This window comes from Hyperoodon ampullatus (genome assembly GCF_949752795.1).
Source record: "Hyperoodon ampullatus genome assembly, chromosome: 1".
Lineage (NCBI taxonomy): Eukaryota > Metazoa > Chordata > Mammalia > Artiodactyla > Ziphiidae > Hyperoodon > Hyperoodon ampullatus.
In genome coordinates this window covers 191,203,973-191,224,687 of record NC_136914.1, presented here as the reverse complement: position 1 = coordinate 191,224,687, position 20,715 = coordinate 191,203,973, and the positions used below count along the sequence as shown (strand labels likewise).

The 20,715-nt window shown below is 41.3% G+C and overlaps 2 protein-coding genes across 3 annotated transcripts in view; one reads left to right on the top strand and one right to left on the bottom strand.

Annotated features, from left to right (window-relative positions):
- PTEN (phosphatase and tensin homolog) overlaps positions 1–5,621 on the bottom strand; it is a gene marked incomplete at its 5' end in the record, with an annotated part of 88,366 nt that extends 82,745 nt beyond the window's left edge. For both annotated transcript variants that reach the window (XM_079697321.1, XM_079697322.1), the window contains one exon: positions 5,543–5,621. In XM_079697321.1, coding sequence (XP_079553447.1) covers positions 5,543–5,621 — 79 coding nt within the window. The remainder of the gene's footprint in view (positions 1–5,542) is intronic.
- A 1,791-nt stretch (positions 5,622–7,412) lies between these two features.
- Positions 7,413–8,284, top strand: KLLN (killin, p53 regulated DNA replication inhibitor; the record flags this gene model as incomplete). Its single annotated transcript, XM_079711824.1, is given in 5 exon segments — positions 7,413–7,580; positions 7,659–7,871; positions 7,875–7,910; positions 7,914–8,067; positions 8,070–8,284. Coding segments are annotated over 5 exon segments (786 nt in total).
- Positions 8,285–20,715: the final 12,431 nt, after the last annotated feature.

Here is a 20,715-nt window from a genome sequence, read left to right as displayed (position 1 = left end):
CACTCACAACTCCTAAAGGAATACCCCTATTTTAAAAAATAGTCATAGCCTGAACCAATTAACATGCTAACTAACATATCCAAAACTGAGGAAATTCAGTTAAAATCACTGCTCCTCCCATAAATGAAAAGACAAATAATTTCTCATACATGGGTAATCTGAAATTATAATTTTTAAGAGAAGCTGTTACCATTTAAGTATTTACAATGTGGTAGGTGCTATGCTAAGTGAATTACTTACATTATCTCATTTATTCTTCAAAATAAACTTTATGTGGGTTGGTACCATCATCCTCATTTTACAGATAAAACAGATTGAGAAAAGTAACCTACACAGTCATCCAGCTACTAAGTGGCAGAGTCAGGATTCCAACACAGGCAGTGTTGGCTCCAGAGCCTACACTGCCACCCTAAAATCTAAAATGAAACAATGTACAGTGTGTAGATAAAACTAATACTCAATATTTTAATGTAATTTAAAATAGATTTAACCTTATTTAAAAATTATAAAACCACATCCACAAGGTGATCTCTAAAGAGAAGAAAGTTCAGTTTTTAGAAATATTACTATAGTTTCCTCACTGTCTTTATTTACATATATACACAGAGTATCAAACACTTATGTTAGATTCACTGTCCATATTTGAAGTGATGACTACTGATAAGAATTAAGTGTATAACCACTTAAAATATAATACATAAACCGTCTTTTTTTCCACACCATATACAGGTTAAGAATATTCTTTTGCTGGAGGGTGCGCCACAGTATCCAAATCTCTCAATATTCTCAACACTACCAACAAGTGTATACCTAATACCCTGAAGATGTCCACTCATCTCTTAATGCAAACTGTTGCAAATGAAGTGAATTTGCCTTAACTATACTGAACTAAATTAAGACTTTCCATACAAAATTAATTTACCCCTAAATTATGTTTATTCTTCTTATACTAATATTTTTCTAACAGCTTTTTTTAATTCCAGTGCAAATTATTTTAAAAGAACCAAACTGCCAATAGCTTTTCTGTAACGCATGAAAAAATTCCAAAAATTTGGGGATATATGAATAGTCAAGTCCAATATACTAATTTCACCTTTCCTGACAAACGAAAGTACTTTACATTAGTAAATGCATATACATATTCAATACTTAGAGAATCACAGACCAAAACACTTTTGACCACCTAGCAAAGAATGCATGTGGCACTAATATGGCCTAAATAAAGGAATTAAGGACATCAGTTTGCTCAGCAAATCCTTAACATCTTAGGGTTGTTCGGTCTAACATTACTGGTATTTTTGATAGCAACTGTGTTAACCTCAAAGCCACCGCATAGAAAGCAACTGTAAAACAGAATATTTAATATCATAAAACTGAATATTTACTGAAATCATTTCTGACCCCAATCTCACAAGCTGATATAAATGTCTTAAGTCACTATCCTTAGAACAAATCCTAACACCTTTTCTTAATGAATTCAGACCACAAAAGAATACTGATTTTACTTAAAATCAAGTTTATCTAACAAAAAAAGAGACAGGAGAAAAGGTAAGAGTGACGGCTCTATGAAATAGAAATAAAACTTCAGAACTAATGGTGGCTACAGGAAAAAAAACACACCAAATAAATTTCTTACACCATCATTAATAACGTATTTTTCTGGAAGCTAAATTCTTATAGTACAGCCAAGGCCTAACATTTCAAGTAAGTGAAAAACTGTCATATGCATGCAAACTTCTAAATTTCTTTTCACAAACTCAAATTTCACATACAATACTAATATAAAAACAATTCCTACACTGCTGTCTTACTAAAAATGCTAAGGCAAAAATTTAAAAATAGAATGTTTACTGAGAGTGATTTAATGTAGAAACTTTGTGAAGTGATTTTCCCATAATAAATACTCCTACATTAAAAAGTCACTGAAGTGATTACTTAAGTTGCTTAGAAATTATTAAAAAGTATTAAGCTATCATAAAATGAACAAATAGCAAATGGGGCAAATCTCAAAATGAGGACATTTGAAAATCAGTACTAAAGACTTCCAAAAAGTAAGAAATTTTGTAACATTAAGAGGTTTATATTTTTTTGTGTGTGGTTAATGGGAAAAAGCAGATACTATGCTGTTCCACACAAGCATTAAAGTATCACCAGCTACCCTGAATATTGTTAAAACAAAATTCTGAAAGGTAATACACACAAATGCACCTTTCTTTACTCTCTTTCTAAAACTATTTAAAATTATAGGTGATTATACCTCACCATATTTTATATTTACTTAGTATTTATTTAGTGTATCATAAGCAATGTTAAATCTGCACTGATGACGGTACTGCTGTGCAAACTTTTACAATGAACAGCAATAAAATTCCTTTTTCCTTATATTAAGAGTTATATAAACTGTAAATTCCTCTCAGATGCACTTTATTCTTTAATACGCTTTATGAAAATGAAGTTTGTAAATTATTGTATAGCAATTAGGTGGCCCAAGTATGTTGCACAGGAAAGAAATACAACTTAACAGCTCCAATCAGTGTAAAATAAAAATTGTGAGTAGAATCTTTTTTCAAAAAAACCTCACAATACAGTCATTTCAGTAATCACTAATCTTAAAAGATAATACAGCTAACTTCAATAGTCCCTGTACTCTCTACGAATTAAAAAGTATTCCCTATGAAGACGCAAACTTATCAAACTTATCCATTAAAATACAACAGAAGCCTAAAGTTTCCATGAAATCTAAAGACAATGAATTTTTTATAGTCTCATGTTTAATACTACTTTCCAGACTAACATTAAGGATAAAACCCCACCAACAAATTATTTTTAGAATAATTCAATTCTGCAAAAAAAATTAAGTAAATTATGGTCCTCAATTTTCCTCTGAGGAAATCACTTCATTATTGATCTTTATAAAAATGCTCCAATCACTACTTTCATAAAAGAATTTAACTTTGAACAGGCTAGCTGTTGAAATAGATACTACAACCTGCTAGAGACAAAGCCTTCAATGGCCATTTTAATTTTCCCCCCACCACAATAAACACAAAACACTAAAGTGAAACCAAGCAAACCAAAGTGCTTTGGTATTTCAAAATTATTGGAAGTGCAACTATCAAAAAAGTAAACCCTTTACTGACTTCCCTAAGTGATTTTTTTTCATATCAACATTTGGCTCAATAAAACCACAACTCTAGAAATTAAGTGTTATTAGTCATTTGACGCAATATATGATAATGCTTTCTATGCATACCATAACTAAAAGGACAGTTTTAGAGAAAGTTGTAAGTCACATAAATTTCATACATAGCGGCACACACACTCTGAAATCAAAGGAGAAATGGCTAATCACCTGCTCACATATAAGAATCTGGTAGAATAATGTTAGTCTTATAACTCTGATAATTTTAGATCAAATGGGTAAAGCAAAAATAGCATAAACATATTCTGAATACTAAAAGGAATCTGCCCAACAAACAGCATTCTAGAAAATTTTTTGAATGGGGGTTTATTTTAAAAAGTTAAACATTTAATTAATTTGTTCCTATACATCTAGAGGACTGTCAAGTCACACCAATAGTAGACTATTTTTGAAATAGGTTACAAATCAGAAGAGTTTTTTCATAATTAATTATCTTCTGGGCTAGCGGGTCAAGTTCAGCTTTAGTAAAGTTTTTCAATCAATGCAACTCCAAAATTTCCAAATATTCTTTTAAAATTTCCAAATATTCTTTTAAAATATCATTTTTTAACCTAACAGAAAACTTACGTTGTGTGTGTTGTAAAGCTACTTCTTCAGTAACTTTTATCTTCATTTCATATCAAAAACTGGGGCAAAATTAGCTGTACACATTTATGTGTGGATACATAATCCAAAGGAATAAAACCTCTTCAGATATGTAACATTTTCTTCAAAAAAATCTTCCCCACAGTTTTCACCTGGACGTATAGACACTTTAGTGTCACTCTACCTTTAGGCAAAATGTTTACTAATACTTGCTAAGAAACCGTTTTTATTAAGACTATTAACACTTACGCAATTATGTAGTTTTAAGTAAGTATTGTCCACTGCTACAATTCACAGCACCAAATTTTTTATCTTAATAGAGGCCTTAATAAAATGCTTCAGTCACCTCAGACCAATAACTTAATCCTGTTCTTCATGCCTTACACTGGCCTACCACTGACTCTCAATTCCTACGATACTTCCCATTCTGCAAAAAAGGAGGGCTCTATCGCCATCCTTGATCAAAACCGGTTTATTATACCTGAAACTGCAAACACTCATGCCTTTCGATAACCACTATCTTTTGAAATATAAAGGCCTAACTTTTAGACAACCAATTATATACCACTGAAACTCTTGGGTTTCTGCCTTATCCAACAAGCTGACTCAGTAAATTTAATACACCATATGAAAAAAGCGAACACACCTACAAATCCGAAGCTGGAGTGATCCACTCTTGCCAGCATTTCTGGTTATTAGCTGGTAAATTATACTTATACTGATATTCTACACAAGCCAGAGTAAAGTTAATGGATACTCAAAGGTGTCACAGGACCTGAAACCTAAATAAGGTGAGTGTCAATTCTGGTATCACAATAATACTTAAATTTCAAGTGAAACTGAAGTTTAATCTCTGCAATCACCATTTGCTACACACAATACCCTTGAACCTACCACTACATTATCATCTGGGATCAAAAACCACTCAATCTCCATTCTATTATGTGTCACAAGAGCACTGAATATACAGTGCTACTGAACTGCAAATTTCATGCCCTATCCCACATCACCCCAACACGAGACAAAAAAAGCAAATTTAACAAAGATCTAGTAAGAGCGCCTTTGAGATGTATCACGGTACTATTGATTTCAAGCTACAAAACTTCTAAATGCGATTCAAAGTTGTAATTAACTTAGTTTTAACACACAAACCTACTTTTGCCTTCAAATGAGCACCATATATGCTAAAATGATTCTCGCTCTAAAGTTATGCAAATCAGTTCGGTTCACAACTCACATTTTAAAAGAATCTATCAATGCAACTCAGGAAACTAAAAGCAATCACTGCAAGATTCTGATGCAATATGCGTACGCGCAACACTAATTTTCATTTTAATCTGATCTATACCCTTGATCTAGGGCCTAAAGCCAAGATTTAATCGAAATATGCTCAACCTCAAAGCATCTACTTTTCTGTTCATTTAGCCGACCGGATTACCGAGCTCACTAATCCACTAGCAGTGTACTGTATTCTTTATTAACGGACAATAGCCCTTAGGGAGAGTCCCCACAGACAGACTAAGAAACCCATCAGTGCCTTGACACTTGCAACCAGGCAAGAGTTCCGAATAGCCGAACACACCCTAGGTTGAATGCATTCAAAAGAGGCACAAAATATACATGATCTAGAAATCCGACCAGGGTTAAATGTCATAGTCACCCAAACTATGGACATTTTTCGCATCCGTCTACTCCCACGTTATAAGAGAGAGTGACAGAAAGGCAAAGAGGAGCGGCAGCCACAGAAATGGATACAGGTCAAGTCTAAGTCGAATCCATCCTCTTGATATCTCCTTTTGTTTCTGCTAACGATCTCTTTGATGATGGCTGTCATGTCTGGGAGCCTGTGGCTGAAGAAAAAGGAGGAGAGAGATGGCAGAAGCTGCTGGTGGCGGGGCTTCTTCTGCAGGATGGAAATGGCTCTGGACTTGGCGGTGGCTGATGCCCCTCGCTCTGCTGCCGCTTGGTTCTGGACAGCAGCCGGGTAATGGCTGCTGCGGCGGCTGCTGGATGGTTGCAGCGACTGGGCCTGCTTCTCCTCAGCAGCCAGAGGTCTGGCAGCGGCGGCAGCGGAATGGGGAGAAGAATAATCCTCGGAACGGCTGCCTCCTCCGGCGGCCTCCGGAGCCCGGGCCAGGAGGGGTGCGGCGGCGGCGGAGGGGAGGTTTAAAACCGGCCCGGGTCCCTGGATGTGCCGCCGCCGCCGCCGCCGTGTTGGAGGCAGTAGAAGGGGAGAGACCAACTCTCCGGCGTTCCCAGCCCTGGAAATGGTGACAGGCGACTCCGACACCCTCCCCGGAGCTGCAGCCGCCGCCGCCGCCGCCGCTTCTCCCCCCCGCTCCAGGAGCGGGAGGTGCAGCCGCCGCGCCTCAGCCGGCTCCCGCCCGAGTCCACAGCTTCCACCTTCCCTTTCAGGAGAAGCCGAGGAAGAGGCTGCACGGTTAGAAAAGAAGACGAAGAGGAGGCGAGAAACGCCGCCGCTGCCGCCGCCGCCGGCCGGCCGGCTCCCCGAGGGCGCTGCCCCCGCGGCTGCTCACAGGCGCTGAGAGGGGCTCTGGGCCGCGGCCGCCGCCGTCTCTCATCTCCTTCGCCTGAGCCCGGCCTCGCCTCACAGCGGCTCAACTCTCAAACTTCCATCATGGCTGCAGCTTCCGAGAGGAGAGAACTGAGCGCAGCCGCGTCCCGGCCCCCGAACGTGTATCCTGCCGCAGCGCACAAAGAGTCCCGCCACATCACCGCCCGCCGGCCTGCCCGCCCCCTGCGCCGCCGCGCCGGGAGCCCAGGCGCCTCGGAGCCCGAGGGGAGGCGGGAGGCGGACGGACCGCGCCGGGGGAGGGAAGGGCAGGGCAGGGACTGTAGGGAGGGGGCAGAAGCAGCAGCTCCGGGTGCGAGCGCCGAGTCCCCAACGGGCAGGCGCACTGAGCATGCCCAGTATGACTGCCTGGAGCTCGCTCGGGCTTGTTTCGAGGCGCCCGCCTGTAGCTGCACTTGCTGCGGCTGCTTCTGCAGCAGCCCAGGGTGGGGGGAACGAGCTGAGCCATGGCCGAAAAACCCAGCCACAGGCAGAGTAGGCTATTGCGAGGGGGAGAGGGGGAGCGAAGGTGAAGGCTGTGGCCGGTTCGTTGAGCAGTGTCACTGACTTGAGTCTGAGGTTACCTGTGCACAGGTGGAAAAGACCAGGTGACTGCTATGGTCAGGGTACGGGAAAACGCAGGGACGATCCCTGCAGCGAGGACACCCCTCCCCCTGCCTCCACCTCCAGATTTCCCCGGCACGGCCTGCAGCCTCCTTCTCCTTATGCACGGATGTCGGATCACGATCGTTCGCAGGGATGTGACTGCAGCAGCCCTTGCTGAGAAATCCCACCTCTCCCCCCTTCCCCACCCGTGTCCTCAAGGTGTCAGCCTTAGTACAAAGAATAACCCCCTATTGTGTCTCCAGTGTGTATCACCTCATCCGGCTCCCTTTCACCGCCCCACCTCCCGCTTCCCCGGCACTCGGTTCATTTGCCCTAAAAATGAAAGCTCCCAGCGGAGCGCGCTGAGTGTGAGCACATCGCCCCTGAATTTCTAGATCCCAGAGGGCAACTGTCCAGGTGAACTGAAAGCGGATCCCCGAGGATGGGATGCACGCTGCAGCCCCCTGCATTTCCCCTGGAGAGCCGAGCATCTCTCCCCTCGAGGTTCCAGTTGGGTTCACCGCTTCGAACTCAAGCTCGACCCTTAGCGGCTCCTCGCCCCGCCCCTTTTGGGCCGCAGTGAAAACCCGGCTGGGTGGATCGCCCCGGGGCCAGGTTCCGCGCTCTCCTAGCGGGTCAGTGCACGCTAGAGACCGGGGTTGCAGGGCGGGAGTATGAATTACGGGACGGTAGGACTCTGCAGCCCCAGCGAGTGGGCGGAGCCGAGGAGACCTAGGAGGGTTCAAAAGGAGGTGGAGGGATACACGGGCCACAGTCGGAACTACTTTCAGGAGGAGGTCACGTGTGTTCCTAGTTGGGGAACTTTCCAAATTCCCACTCCCATTTGATAGCTCTAGAGGCAAGTGCTTCGCTTCCTTTGCCCAGGGTGCTCCCGCCATGTACGGGTAGCTGGACCCCAGAGCCTCCCCGGTTTCGGCGGAAGAATAGGCTCAGACGATCCTCCCGCCGGAGCGCTGTCGCTGCTGGCGCCTGAGAAGCTGGTTACACAAGCACCCACATCCAAGCACGTGCCCCCGCCTCCCCTCACCTTGGCTGCCGCCGCTGATTCTTGCAGATCTCGGAGCAAGAGTTCCCAAGCTGGTCGCACCCTTTCCTGCTACCCACAGAGCAAGCTAGAGGACGGAGACCTGAAACTCCGAGCTCTGGATCCGCTACCACTGCGCCTTCCAAACCGTGGGAGAAGGGGCTGGGCCCCGGGGGTCTGGCGCATCTTCCTTGCTAGTGCCCTGCCCCCTAGGGCGAAACTTTCTGGTGCTGTACTCGCGGGGCAAAGGGTATCTACTGCAGCAGCCCGGTGACTGAATTCAACGATGTTGCGACAAACTTTCAATCACTACTTCTGAGCTGGTGAGCGCGCCCCACCTACTGTAGACTCAGCCTAGTGACTTATCTGGTCGGAGAACCTAGTTCATGGCCTTCAGCCCAGAACAAACTCGTCAAGTCTGCTTAGAGCTCGGATTGTTTGACCTAAACCGCGAAAGATCTGGTTCGGAAATGCTGAAAACTAGAGCGCATTTACCCTGACATGGATCGGTTTCAAAGTGAGTGGTCCACCGTCTGCTTGGAGAGAGTGGGCATCAGTACCAGCGTAGGAATTCTTTCTTTCCCCTGGGAAGTAGAACTCAAGGAGAATTGGAGTCCAAAAGTATTTAAGTTGATACCTAGACTGAGGCGCTGGTCTTTTTTTAGATCTGAGAGAATGGGATCAATTTGCATGTGTGTTGCAGTTATTGTGAATTGATGCCTAGGAAGGTCTAAAAGAGGATTTATTCAGTGTATGAGAAAGAACACATCATAGTTGCAGGCAGCCCCTGAAGACTAGAAGCCTCAAGAGAGCTACCTTAGAAGCCACAGACCATTACCTAACTCCAGGACTACTTACTAATTAAACCAGGGATATTTACACTGTTCTTAGAGATCTCTGAGGCTTCATAAAACTTTGAATTTATATGCAACATCCTTTTAACATAGCTCTGCAGGAGTTAGCCACCTGCTGAATCTTCAGTCTCGATATTTATTGGAGCCTGGTTTTGTGCATGGTCCTGGTCAGCTTAGGGGAAGGAGGGGCCACAAGTGGAAAAAGAAATAGAGAGCAACCCAGAAAGAGTAGGAGAAGGGCCTCCATTTGGTTTCCAAAGATGAAAGTCCTGACCACACAGCCTAGATAAGCTAGAGTTTTTTTTTTTAAATAAATTTATTTATTTATTTATTTTTGGCTGTGTTGGGTCATGGGCTTTCTCTAGTTGCTGTGAGCAGGGGCTACTCTTCGTTGCAGTGTGCGGGCTTCTCATTGTGGCACGAGCTTCAGTAGTTGTGGCACACAGGCTCCAGAGCACGGGCTCAGGAGTTGTGGTGCACAGACTTAGTTGCTCCGTGGCATGTGGGATCTTCCCGGACCAGGGCTCGAACCCGTGTCCCCTGCACTGGCAGGCGATTCTCAGCCACTGCGCCACCAGGGAAGCCCTAGATATTTCTTTATTTTATAAATAACCAAGGATAAGTCCCTGATTTCTAGGTGTTCCACTAGATTGCATGGCAAGAACCTGAGAGCTACGCTCAATTGATTATCAACTACTGCTTGGTGAGGAAAGGGAAAATGAAGATAAAGTTAAATGCAGGCAAGTGATTAGGGAGGGGTAAAATGTCCCACGTTTGTTTTTCCAGTTGCTGATCTTGTCCCCAGAGTTCCTGTTATTAGCACTGCCCTACTTTGCCCACCCCTCTCCCCCCACTCCATGTGAAGATTAGTCTCACAGTATCTGAGAAGTTCTGAAATCCACTTCCTAGGAAGCAAGTGGATTCATTCCTGCCCTGTTGGTGTTTTGGTGTTAGGCCTGAGGAGAGAGAATCCTTTTCAATTCCCATGGCACAGAGTTATTCTGGAGCAGAGAGGGTGTGCATCACCAGCACTAACATGCTGGAATATGAGACTGGCCCACAAGCACTTCCATCTGCTGAAAGAAGAAACTGGAAAATGAGTTTTGCTGCTACTCTAAACATCAGGTCCCTCTACTTATCTCCATGGTGAGTGAAAGGACCACCAATGTTGGCAGGTATTTGACCAGCCTGACAGCAATATCAGGTGGTTATTAGAAGTTGCTGAGTAAAAAATGTCCTCCCCTTCCCAGTGTTAAGTGGGTTCCTGAAGGAAATCCTTTTTTAATTTTTGTTTTTCTTCACTTTGTCCTCCTACCCAAGAGGTCTCCATACCCAGGTGGTAGAGCTGAAACCTTTAAATAGCTGACCCTATCTAATGTACAGAAAGTTTTTTTAAATTTTTTTTCAAGTTCAGTTGCAAATATCTGCTTGGCTGTACAGATATTACAATACATTGGTTTCTAAACACTTCAGTTATTTACCTGTCTGGATTCAGACTGCCCTGGGGAGAAACAGAAGCTGGTAACAAAGGGAGAATTATATAAAGCTTCAGGGAGACTAACCATACAGAATAATTAGTGAACAGGAAAAACCAGCTTTAATTATAGTTTCTAACAGCTGATTCCAAAACTGTATTGCTACTGCATCCAGAGAATATCTAAAGAAAATTCCTTTCTTATTTTCTTTGATAAGTGAAATGACCAGCAACTCACTGGGGATGATATAAATAGTTGATGTGCTCTTTGTAGGTCCTGCTGCTAAAATGTCTTTTGTTGAACACCGATTGCTATAGTGCCTTTCTCATCCCCCACACACTGACCTTTCAAATAGAGATCTAAAGCAATGGCTTCGATTTTTAAGTAATCTTCTCTGTTTTTATCTGCTTAACCACTGTTTTCTAAATAATACAGAGTAAAAAGTATATAATAATTATATATTTTAACTTAAACCATCCCATTCTTCCAATGGTCTGAAGACTTTTCCCTTATTTCAGTTATCCTAATTACAAATATTCCTGTTGTTTTAAATAAAGACATTTTGCTTACATTTCTCCAGAAGGTACCAGTATGGATCATACAAGCAACCACATCCTAAAAGAGAATTTTCCATTGTTGCCTACAAGTTCTTCATGCCCTAATCTCCTGGAGCTATTTCAGATGGCACTTGTGTCTCCTTTCACATCTCAGTAGAGAGGTGTGCTGTATGAAATATCACACAAAGAGAAATAAGGGCTGGGCTGGGTGCTTCTGGGAGAACCACAGAGCAGACTAGGCACTCACTATGTCCAAGTGGCATTTAGAAATTGTGACTTGGACTAGAGAGTGATAGAAAAGAAAGACCTAACATGACAAGACAGCTTTGATTGTTTTAGTCTCCAATCTAATACTGGCTATTGGATATTCCCCTTTGGTCCCCTTAGTACTAACTCTAGCCCTAGGAACACATTTCTTGCCTTTTAGCTCTTCCGATAATAGAAAAAGATAATAATTTTTATGTTACCAGAAGATATTGGGGCATTTACCAGGTGCTTCACAGAGTAGCCCTCATTGGTCCAGGTATAGGAGGGACACTGAGAAGGAGTCAAGGTTAACTACTGCCTCACTCCTACAAATCTTTCCCTTCAGGACATCCTTCTGGCTTCTGAGGTATCACTTTTTCTGGTAACAAAAAGCAACAAGAAACCTTTTTGAAAGAGAAAATGCATGGTTAAAACTCTATCTAAGGGACTACCCTGGTGGTTCAGTGGTTGAGAATCCGCCTTCCAATGCAGGGGACGTGGGTTCGATCCCTGGTTGGGGAACTAAAATCATACACGCCAGGGGGCAACTAAGCCCACACACCGCAACTACTGAGCCTGTGCACTCTGGAGCCCGCCCGCCACAACTAGAGAGAAGCCCGTGTGCCACAACAAAGAGCCCACGCCACAACGAAAGATCCCACATGCCACAATGAAGATCCCACATGCCGCAACTAAGACCTGACACAGCCAAATAAATAAAAATTTAAAAATTAAAAAAAAAACTCTATTTAAGGTAGCTTTTTTGTTTGTGTTGATGGTACAGGGTCTTAACTCCATTCAGTCATTTAATGATTCAGTCAACAAATATGTGGGAGTCTTATGTGCCAGTACTAATAATGCTAAGCTCTGTGGACAGAGCAATGACTATAGCATAGAGGGTCCAGCCTTTATGGAATTTAGTCTCCTTGAAAACTTGGCTTCTTTGTCTGACACTGTTGCAACCTCTTCACAGACTAGGAGTAAAGTTAAAGCTGTAGAAAATACCCTAGTATTTGATAACTGTTTCAATTATCTATTGCTGCATAACAAACCACTGTAAACTTGGTGGCTTAAAAGAACCACCACCATTTATTTTCTCACAATTTTGCAATTTGGGAAGGTCACAGCTGGACAGTTCTTCAGCTCCCCCATGATGTCAGCTGGGTCAGACATGTGGTTACGTTCAGTTATGACTTTGGCTAGGGCTGGAATGTCTGTGACATTCCCCACATGTCTGGCACCTCAGCTGGAGCACCTGAAATGCCTGGGGGCCTCCCTCTCTTCGTGTGATCGTTCATCATTCAGTGGTCCAGCCCAAGCATCTTTGCACAGTGACTGAATCCCAAGAGGAAGAAAGCAGAGGCTTCAAGCCCTCTCAAAGGCATGGTTTAGAAGTCCCAGAATATCACTTTCATTCTATTCTCTTGGCCAAAGCAAGTCACAAGGCCAGCCCAGATCCAAGGGGACAGGAGTCTCACTTCATAATGGAAGGAGTGGCTGGGATGAGAGGAATTACTGGCAGTCATATTTGGAAGCACTCTACCATAATCCACCCTCTGGCCACAGCTGTTCACACATACACACCCACACACAGACATGCAAAAGACACTTACTTCCTCCCCCCCAGATTATCATTCTGTATAGCATTGGCTCTAAGGTCTAGGATCTAGTAATCCACACTAGGCCCAGATGTGAATGAGGCATTTCAGATGCTGCTCCTCTTCATCTGGAGATCCATGAACTAAAAAGACAAGCTACAATACACAACATACAATGCTGAAACAGGGATAGAATAAATGCAATAGATACTTCTTTTCAAAGGTCGGCAGGGGGAAATGGAAGGCACATAGCAGTCATTAGTCTGTAGCAATTATGAAAGCCAGCCAAGCACTGTCGTCCTGACTCTAAGGATCTAGTTCTCCATTAGGGCCTGGTTCTTCTCCCTGGGAGTAGTTTCCTAATCCACTGTTCTTGGCTCCCTGCTCTGGGGTCTAGTTGACCTCTGAGTCAATCTTCCCTTTTCATAAGAAACTGCCTGCCCTTTACAGTTGAATAGCTCTCTCAGCCTGCTTCTTGCCCATAGAAGGTGGGGGGCCCAGAGGCTTTTTTTCATTTTGAACTGTCTCCTGCTTCTTTGGTCCAAGCTCCTGGTGCTTTTATCAATAAAATTATTTCTAAAAGTGTGTGGGTTTTCTATGACTCTAATTGGAGTTCACTCCTTGACCACAAAGCAACATCCAGAATTCTTTCAAAAACAAACCTCTGTCTACATTGGGCCTTTATCTAGGTGACTGCTGTTGGACCACCCTTAAGATTCTTAGAAGCCGTTTTTGTCTAGATGAGAGGGTCTATGAAGCAATGTCTTAAATTTTTTAGAGGTCTCAACAGAGTTTTGATTAAATCTCTTCCTTGAGGTCACATTTTATAGGCAGTCCCTGAGGCCATTTCTTAATTTGAGACCTTTTGCTGACTATAAAGACTCTCCTAGGTCCTGTATATTTCTACACTCTGCTTAAAAACTGAATAGTTTTTTTTTTTTTTTTTTTTAACACATTTCTCTCTTGGGATACATGACGCATCACTAAAAGAAGCCAACTGACACTTTGAACATTCACATTGAAAATCTTCGCCAGGTCTACAAATTCATTAGGTACATTTTCTATGTTTTACTGCACACAAGTGCAAATGTTTCCAAACATTTTGCCACTACATAACACCACTTAGCCAGCCTCCAATAGCAATTTCCTCACTACTCTTATAGCTTCCATTGAGATCCCTCAACAAAATATTAGCAAACCAAATTCAACAATACATTAAAAGGATCATACACCATGATCAAGTGGGATTTTTTCCAGGGATGCAAGGATGGTTCAACATCTACAAATAAATCAACATGACATATACCACATTAACAAAATGAAGGATAAAAATCATATGATCATCTCAATAAATACAATAAAAGCATCTGACAAAATTCAACATCCATTTATGATTTAAAAATCTCAACAAAGTGGGTATAATGAGAACATACATCAATATAATAAAGACCATATATGACAATCCCACAGCTAACATACTCAACAGCAAAACGCTGAAAGTTTTTCTTCTAAGATCAGGAACAAGACAAGGATGCTCACTTTCACCACTTTTATTCAACATAGTATTGGAAGTTCTAGCCAAAGCATTTATGCAAGCAAAGGAAATAAAAGGCATCCAAATCAAAAAGGAACAAGTAAAACTGTCACTATTTGCAGATGACATGAGATTATATATAGAAAACCCTAAAGACTCCACCAAAAAACTGGTAGAACTAATAAACACATTCAGTAAAGTTGCAAGATATAAAATCAATATACAGGGACTTCCCTGGTGGTGCAGTGGTTAAGAATCTGCCTGCCAATTCAGGGTACATGGGTTTGTCCAGGAAGATCCCACATGCCATGGAGCAACTAAGCCCGTGTGCCACAACTACTGAGCCTGTGTAACACAACTACTGAAGCCCACACACCTAAAACCCGTGCTCTGCAACAAGAGAAGCCACCACAATGAGAAGCCCGCACACTGCAACGAAGAGTAGCCCCTGCTTGCCACAACTACAGAAAGCCCACACGCTGCAACGAAGACCCAATGCAGCCAAAATAAATAAATAAATGAATGAATAAATGTATTTAAAATTTTTTTTTAAAAAATCAGTTGCATTTCTTACACTAACAATGAACTATCAGAAAGAGAGATTAAGAAAACAATTCCATTTACAATCACATCCAAAAGAATAAAATACTTAGGAATAAATGTAACCAAGGGGGCTTCCCTGGTGGCGCAGTGGTTGAGAGTCCGCCTGCCAATGCAGGGGACATGGGCTCGTGCCCCGGTCCGGGAGGATCCCACATGCCGCGGAGCGGCTGGGCCCGTGAGCCATGGCCGCTGAGCCTGCGCGTCCGGAGCCTGTGCTCTGCAACGGGAGAGGCCGCAACAGTGAGAGGCCCGTGTACAGCAAAAAACAAAACAAAACAAAAAAAAATGTAACCAAGGAGGTGAAAGACCTGTACACTGAAAACTATAAAACACTGATGAAAGAAATCAAAGAAGACACAAACAAATGGAAAGATAATCTGTGCTCTTGGATTAGAAGAATTAATATTGTTAAAATGACCATACTATCCAAAGCAATCTACAGATTCAATGCAATTTCTATCAAAATTCCAATGGCATTTTTCGCAGAAACAGAACATACAATCCTAAAATTTGTATGGAACCACAAAAGACCCCGAATAGCCAAAGCAATCTTGAGAAAGAAGAACAAAGCTACAGGCATCACACTCCCTGATTTCAAGCTATCTTACAAAGCTATAGTAATCAAAGCAGTATGGTACTAGCATAAAAACAGACACATAGACCAATGTGACAGAATAGACAGTTCAGAAATACAGCCATGCATATGTGGTCAATTAATTTACTACAAAAGAGGCAAAAACATACAATGGGGAAAGGACAATCTCTTCAACAAATGTTGTTGGGAAAACTGGACAGCCACATGCAAAAAAATGAAACTAGACTACTATCTAACACCATACACAAAAATTAACTTGAAATGGATTAAAGACTTATATGTAGTAAGACCTGAAACAATAAAAGTCCTAGAAGAAAACATCCGTGGTAAGCTCCTTGACATTGATCTTGGCAATGATTTTTTACATCTGACTCCAAAAGCAAAGACAACAAAAGCAAAAATGAACAGCAGGACTATATCAAACTAAAAAGCTTTTGCTCTTCAAAGGAAATCAACAAAATGAAACGGCAACTTACTAAATGGGAGAAAATATTTGCAAATCATATATCTGATAAAAGGTTAATATCCAAAATATATAAAGAATTAATACAACTCAATAGCAAAACAAACAAACAAAAAAACCAATCCAATTAAAAAATGGGCAGAAGATCTGAATAAATGTTTTTCCAAAGAAGACATACAGATGGCCAACAGGCACATGAAAAGACGCTAAGCATCATTAATCATCAGGGAAATGCAAATCAAAGCCACAATTAGATATCACCTCAAATCTGTTGGCTATTTTAATGGCTATTATAAAAAAGAAGAAATAACAAGTGTTGGTGAGGTTGTGGAGAAAAGGGAACACTTGTGCACTGTTGGTGGGAATGTTAATTGGTAAAGCCGCTTTGTAAAACAATGTGGAGGTCTGCCCCAAAATTAAAAATAGAACAACATGATTCAGTAATTCCACTTCTGAATATTTATCTAAAGAAAGCAAAAATAGTCATTTGAAAGGATATGTGCACCCCTATGTTCGTTGCAGCATTACTTCCAATAGCCAACATATGAAACAACCTAAATATTCATTGATGGATGAATGGATAAAGAAGATGTAATATATGTATATAACACACACACACACACACACACACACACACACACACACACACAATGGAATACTATTCAGCCATAAAAAAGAATGAAATTTTGCCATTGTCAGCAACAGGAATGGACCCAGAAGGCATTATGCTAAGTGAAATATTAATAAGTCAGACAGAGAAAGACAAATACTGTATGATCTCACTTATATGTGGGATCTAAAAAACAAAACAAACAATAATAATAATTTAAAAAAACAAGCTCATAGATGCAGAGAACAGATTAACAGATTGGTGGTTGCTGGAGGGAAGGGGAGAGGTCGGGGTGGGTGAGATGGATGAAGAGGTTAAAAGGTACAAAGTTTTCAGCTATAAAATAAATAAATCCTGGGGATGTAATGTACAGCATGGTGACTGTAGTTAATAATACTGTATTGCATATTTGAAAGTTGCTAAAAGAATACATCTTAAAAGTCATCATCAGGAGAAAAAAAATTTTGTAACTATTTATGGTGACAGATGTTAACTAGACTTATTGTGGTGATTATTTCTCAGTGTATATCGAATCATTATGTTGTACACCTGAAAGTAATATAATGTCATATGTCAATTACACCTGAATTTTTAAAAAAGAAAGAAAAAAGAGTCCCTGCCCAGACTAAGGAGACAAATCAACTAAATGCCAATGTGGGATCCTGGACTGGATCCTGGAACAGAAAAAGAACATCACTGGAAAAACTGGTAAAGTTCATATAAGGTCTATACCTTATGTTAATTTCCTGATTTTGATAATTATTCTATGGCTATGTAATCTATTTATATTAGGGCAGCTGAGCGAAGAATATACATGAACTCTGTACCATTTTGCAACTTTTCTGTAAGTTTAAATTGCTTCAAAATAAATTTTTTAAAACTAAATTAAAAAAAAATTTAGGAGTTAGAGTTCCCTCATCACCTTTCCAACCTCCACCCAATGCTGGGTCCCAAAATCAATGCCACATGTTTTAGATTTTTGTTATGCCAGGGTCCAACTTTCAAACATCAATTTCTATTATCTGTTGTGCATAACACACTACCCCTAATTTCATTTTTAAATAAATGAGCATTTTAAATAAATGTAGCAGCTCAAAATAGCAACAACCATTTTTTTGCTCACCATTCTGCAATATGGACAGGATGATGGTGACAGCTTGTCTCTCCTTCGTGTAATGTTGTTTGGGGTGGCTTGATTTGGGCTGGAGGATCCAAGATGGATTCAATTACATGTCTAATGCCTTAGCTGGAGTGGCTGGGATAGCTAGAAGCTGGCTGGACCTAACTCCCTCCTTACTCTCTTATCCTCTATAAAAGAGGCACACTGCCTCCATGAGGCCATTCTCTTCAACAAGGTAGTCAGACTTCTTCACGTGGTCATTATTTTCCAAGAGAGCAAAAACTAAAGTTGCCAGGTCTAGGCCCAGAACTGTAGTAGCATCATTTTTGCCTCATTCCATTGACCAAAGCAAGTACCAGACCCATCAAGATTCAAACTGAGGAAAAAGACTTTGCCTCTTGGTGGTAAGCTTGTAGAGAGATGGAGGAATTGTTGATGGTCATCTACCACTGTGACCCTAGCTCTCTTCCTTATTTTTTTAAAAAAAATTTTTTAATTAATTAATTAATTTAATTTAATTTTGGCTGCTTTGGGTCTGTTGCTGGCCGTGGGCTTTCTCTAGTTGCAGCAAGTGGGGGCTACTCTTTGTTGTGCATGGGCTTCTCATTGCAGTGGCTTCTCTTGTTGTGGAGCACGGGCTCTAGGCGCATGGGCTTCAGTAGTTGTGGCACACAGGCTCAGTAGCTGTGGCTCGTGGGCTCTAGAGCACAGGCTCAGTAGTTGTGGCGCACGAACTTAGTTGCTCTGCGGCATGTGGGATCTTCCCGGACCAGGGCTCGAACCCATGCCCCTGAATTGGCAGGAGGATTCTTAACCACTGAGCCAACTCTTCAAATCAGACAGTTTTCCATGGTCAGTTCTGCCTAGACTCTATCATTTAAGAAACACCACTATCAGCTGACAATTTGATTAGCAACTGAATGTTTTCAGTTTGTTACCTATTTTGTTCCTTAATCATGTAATCTTTTCATTTCCTCACTCATCTATTTCACATGCATAATTCTACTCTAGGATTAATATATTTCACAAAAGTGTTCATTTAAATTCAGTAAAATAAAACAAAAGTGACAATACATGTGTACATATATGTTTACATAATTACATGGAAAATATATGGAAGAATAAACCAGAGAGAAGATAACACTGATTATCTCTGAGGTTAGGATGGGGAGGGAGGGCCTCAGAGGGAGAGGAATTTCTCTTTTCATTTATTGCTTTTTATATGATTTGAAGGTTCTTTACAATGATCATTTATTATTATGAAAAAAGTTATTTCATCAAATAGAATTAAGACTAAAAATAAACAAATACCTATTATCAAAAGAATATCAAATCAACCAAGGAAAGAGCTCAACTGTAATTTCATTTTTAAATAAATGAGCTCACTAAGGAATTTCCAGCATTTAAGCCTGAAGGCCTGTTTGATGTTGCTGCACAACAGAAATACATGAGAATAACTGCTATAAGTGCTGTCTAGTAGAGATGCTGTATAGTAGACAGGTTATATCTTACCCTGAGTACCCTCTCTCCCTAGATCAACCATCTCTACTAGATCTACTCTTCACTCTTTGTACTATCTAATGACTTTTGCTACTCAAAGAAAATACGCTCCAGAAATAATCATCTGGTACCACAGCAATACCACCATTCAAAGCAGTGGCAGATTACTTTATGATCCAAGAAATCTCAAAGGTCCCTTAGTTCACCAATCCCATTTTACAAAGGAAGAAACTGAAGCCCAAGGAGTTTATATGCCCAGATTACATAGCTACTCAATGAGGGATCCTGGATTGGAGTTTGGGGAATTTCTTGAATAAATTCCCATCAGTGAATAAAGATGGGAAGAAAACTTCGCTTTTAGAGAATTAATTAGAAATTTCACTGGAGAAGGCTGTTAATGGTATTTTCAAGCTTGTACAGGGGAGAATGAAGGCAACAAGAAGACTACCTAACCAGAAACAGTAAATAGGGTTTGGAATAGGGAAAGATGGTGACTGATGCTTACTCTGTGTCCTAAAGTGTCCTGAAATCGAACCATGAGAATTAGGGCCTTAACGATCAAGCATGAATTGCTGCATGTTACAGTTCTGCTTCTCCTCCTCAGTTCCTAAGATCACTGGGAGAATATCTTCCAAACAAGGATGGAAAGGAGGCAACTGTTATACGTAGATTGAGAAAAAGAAAAGGGACTGTGCTCTTTTGAAAGGAAGGAAATGCCAAAAGCTTCCGGGAATAGAGGGAAACACTGCCACCTGCTGAAGAGTTGGAGTCAATGAAAATGGTGCCAGGCATGGTTAGAGGGAGCATTTCCTGCAGGGCTCAAAAATACCATATGCTAACACATATATATGGAATCTAAGAAAAAAAAAAAAGGTTCTGAAGAACCTAGGGGCAGGACAGGAATAAAGATGCAGACGTAGAGAATGGACTTGAGGACACAGGGAGGGGGAAGGGTAAGCTGGGAGGAAGTGAGAGTGGCATGGACATATATACACTACCAAATGTCAAGTAGATACCTAGTAGGAAGCAGCCGCATAGCACAGGGAGATCAGCTCAGTGCTTTATGACCACCTAGAGGGGTGGGATAGTGAGGGTGGGAGGGAGATGCAAGAGGGAGGAGATATGGGGATATATGTATACGTATAGCTGATTCACTTTGTTATACAGCAGAAACTAACACACCATTGTAAAGTAACTATACTCCAATAAAGATGTTAAAAAAATTAAAAAATTAAAAAAAATCAGTTAACGAATCTATTTGCAGTCTGAGCAGGTCAGTGCAGAGAGAAAGTTTAGTTCTGGATTTCATCAGGCCAATCTGTAGTAGAGAAAGGTCAGCTTGTCTCTACTGTAAGGATGGTAGAGGCCTGCATCCCTGCTTCCCTTTCTTCCATGAATACTTATGCCTATTAGCTCTGAATTTTTTCCCAAAACCTAAATCTCAAAATAATTAAATATACTTGGTTGAGACAAGATAAAAGTGATCTGAGAGGAAAAAGCAATACAAAGAAGTTTATGCATATAACATATGCACAGGGTTAAAAATTCCC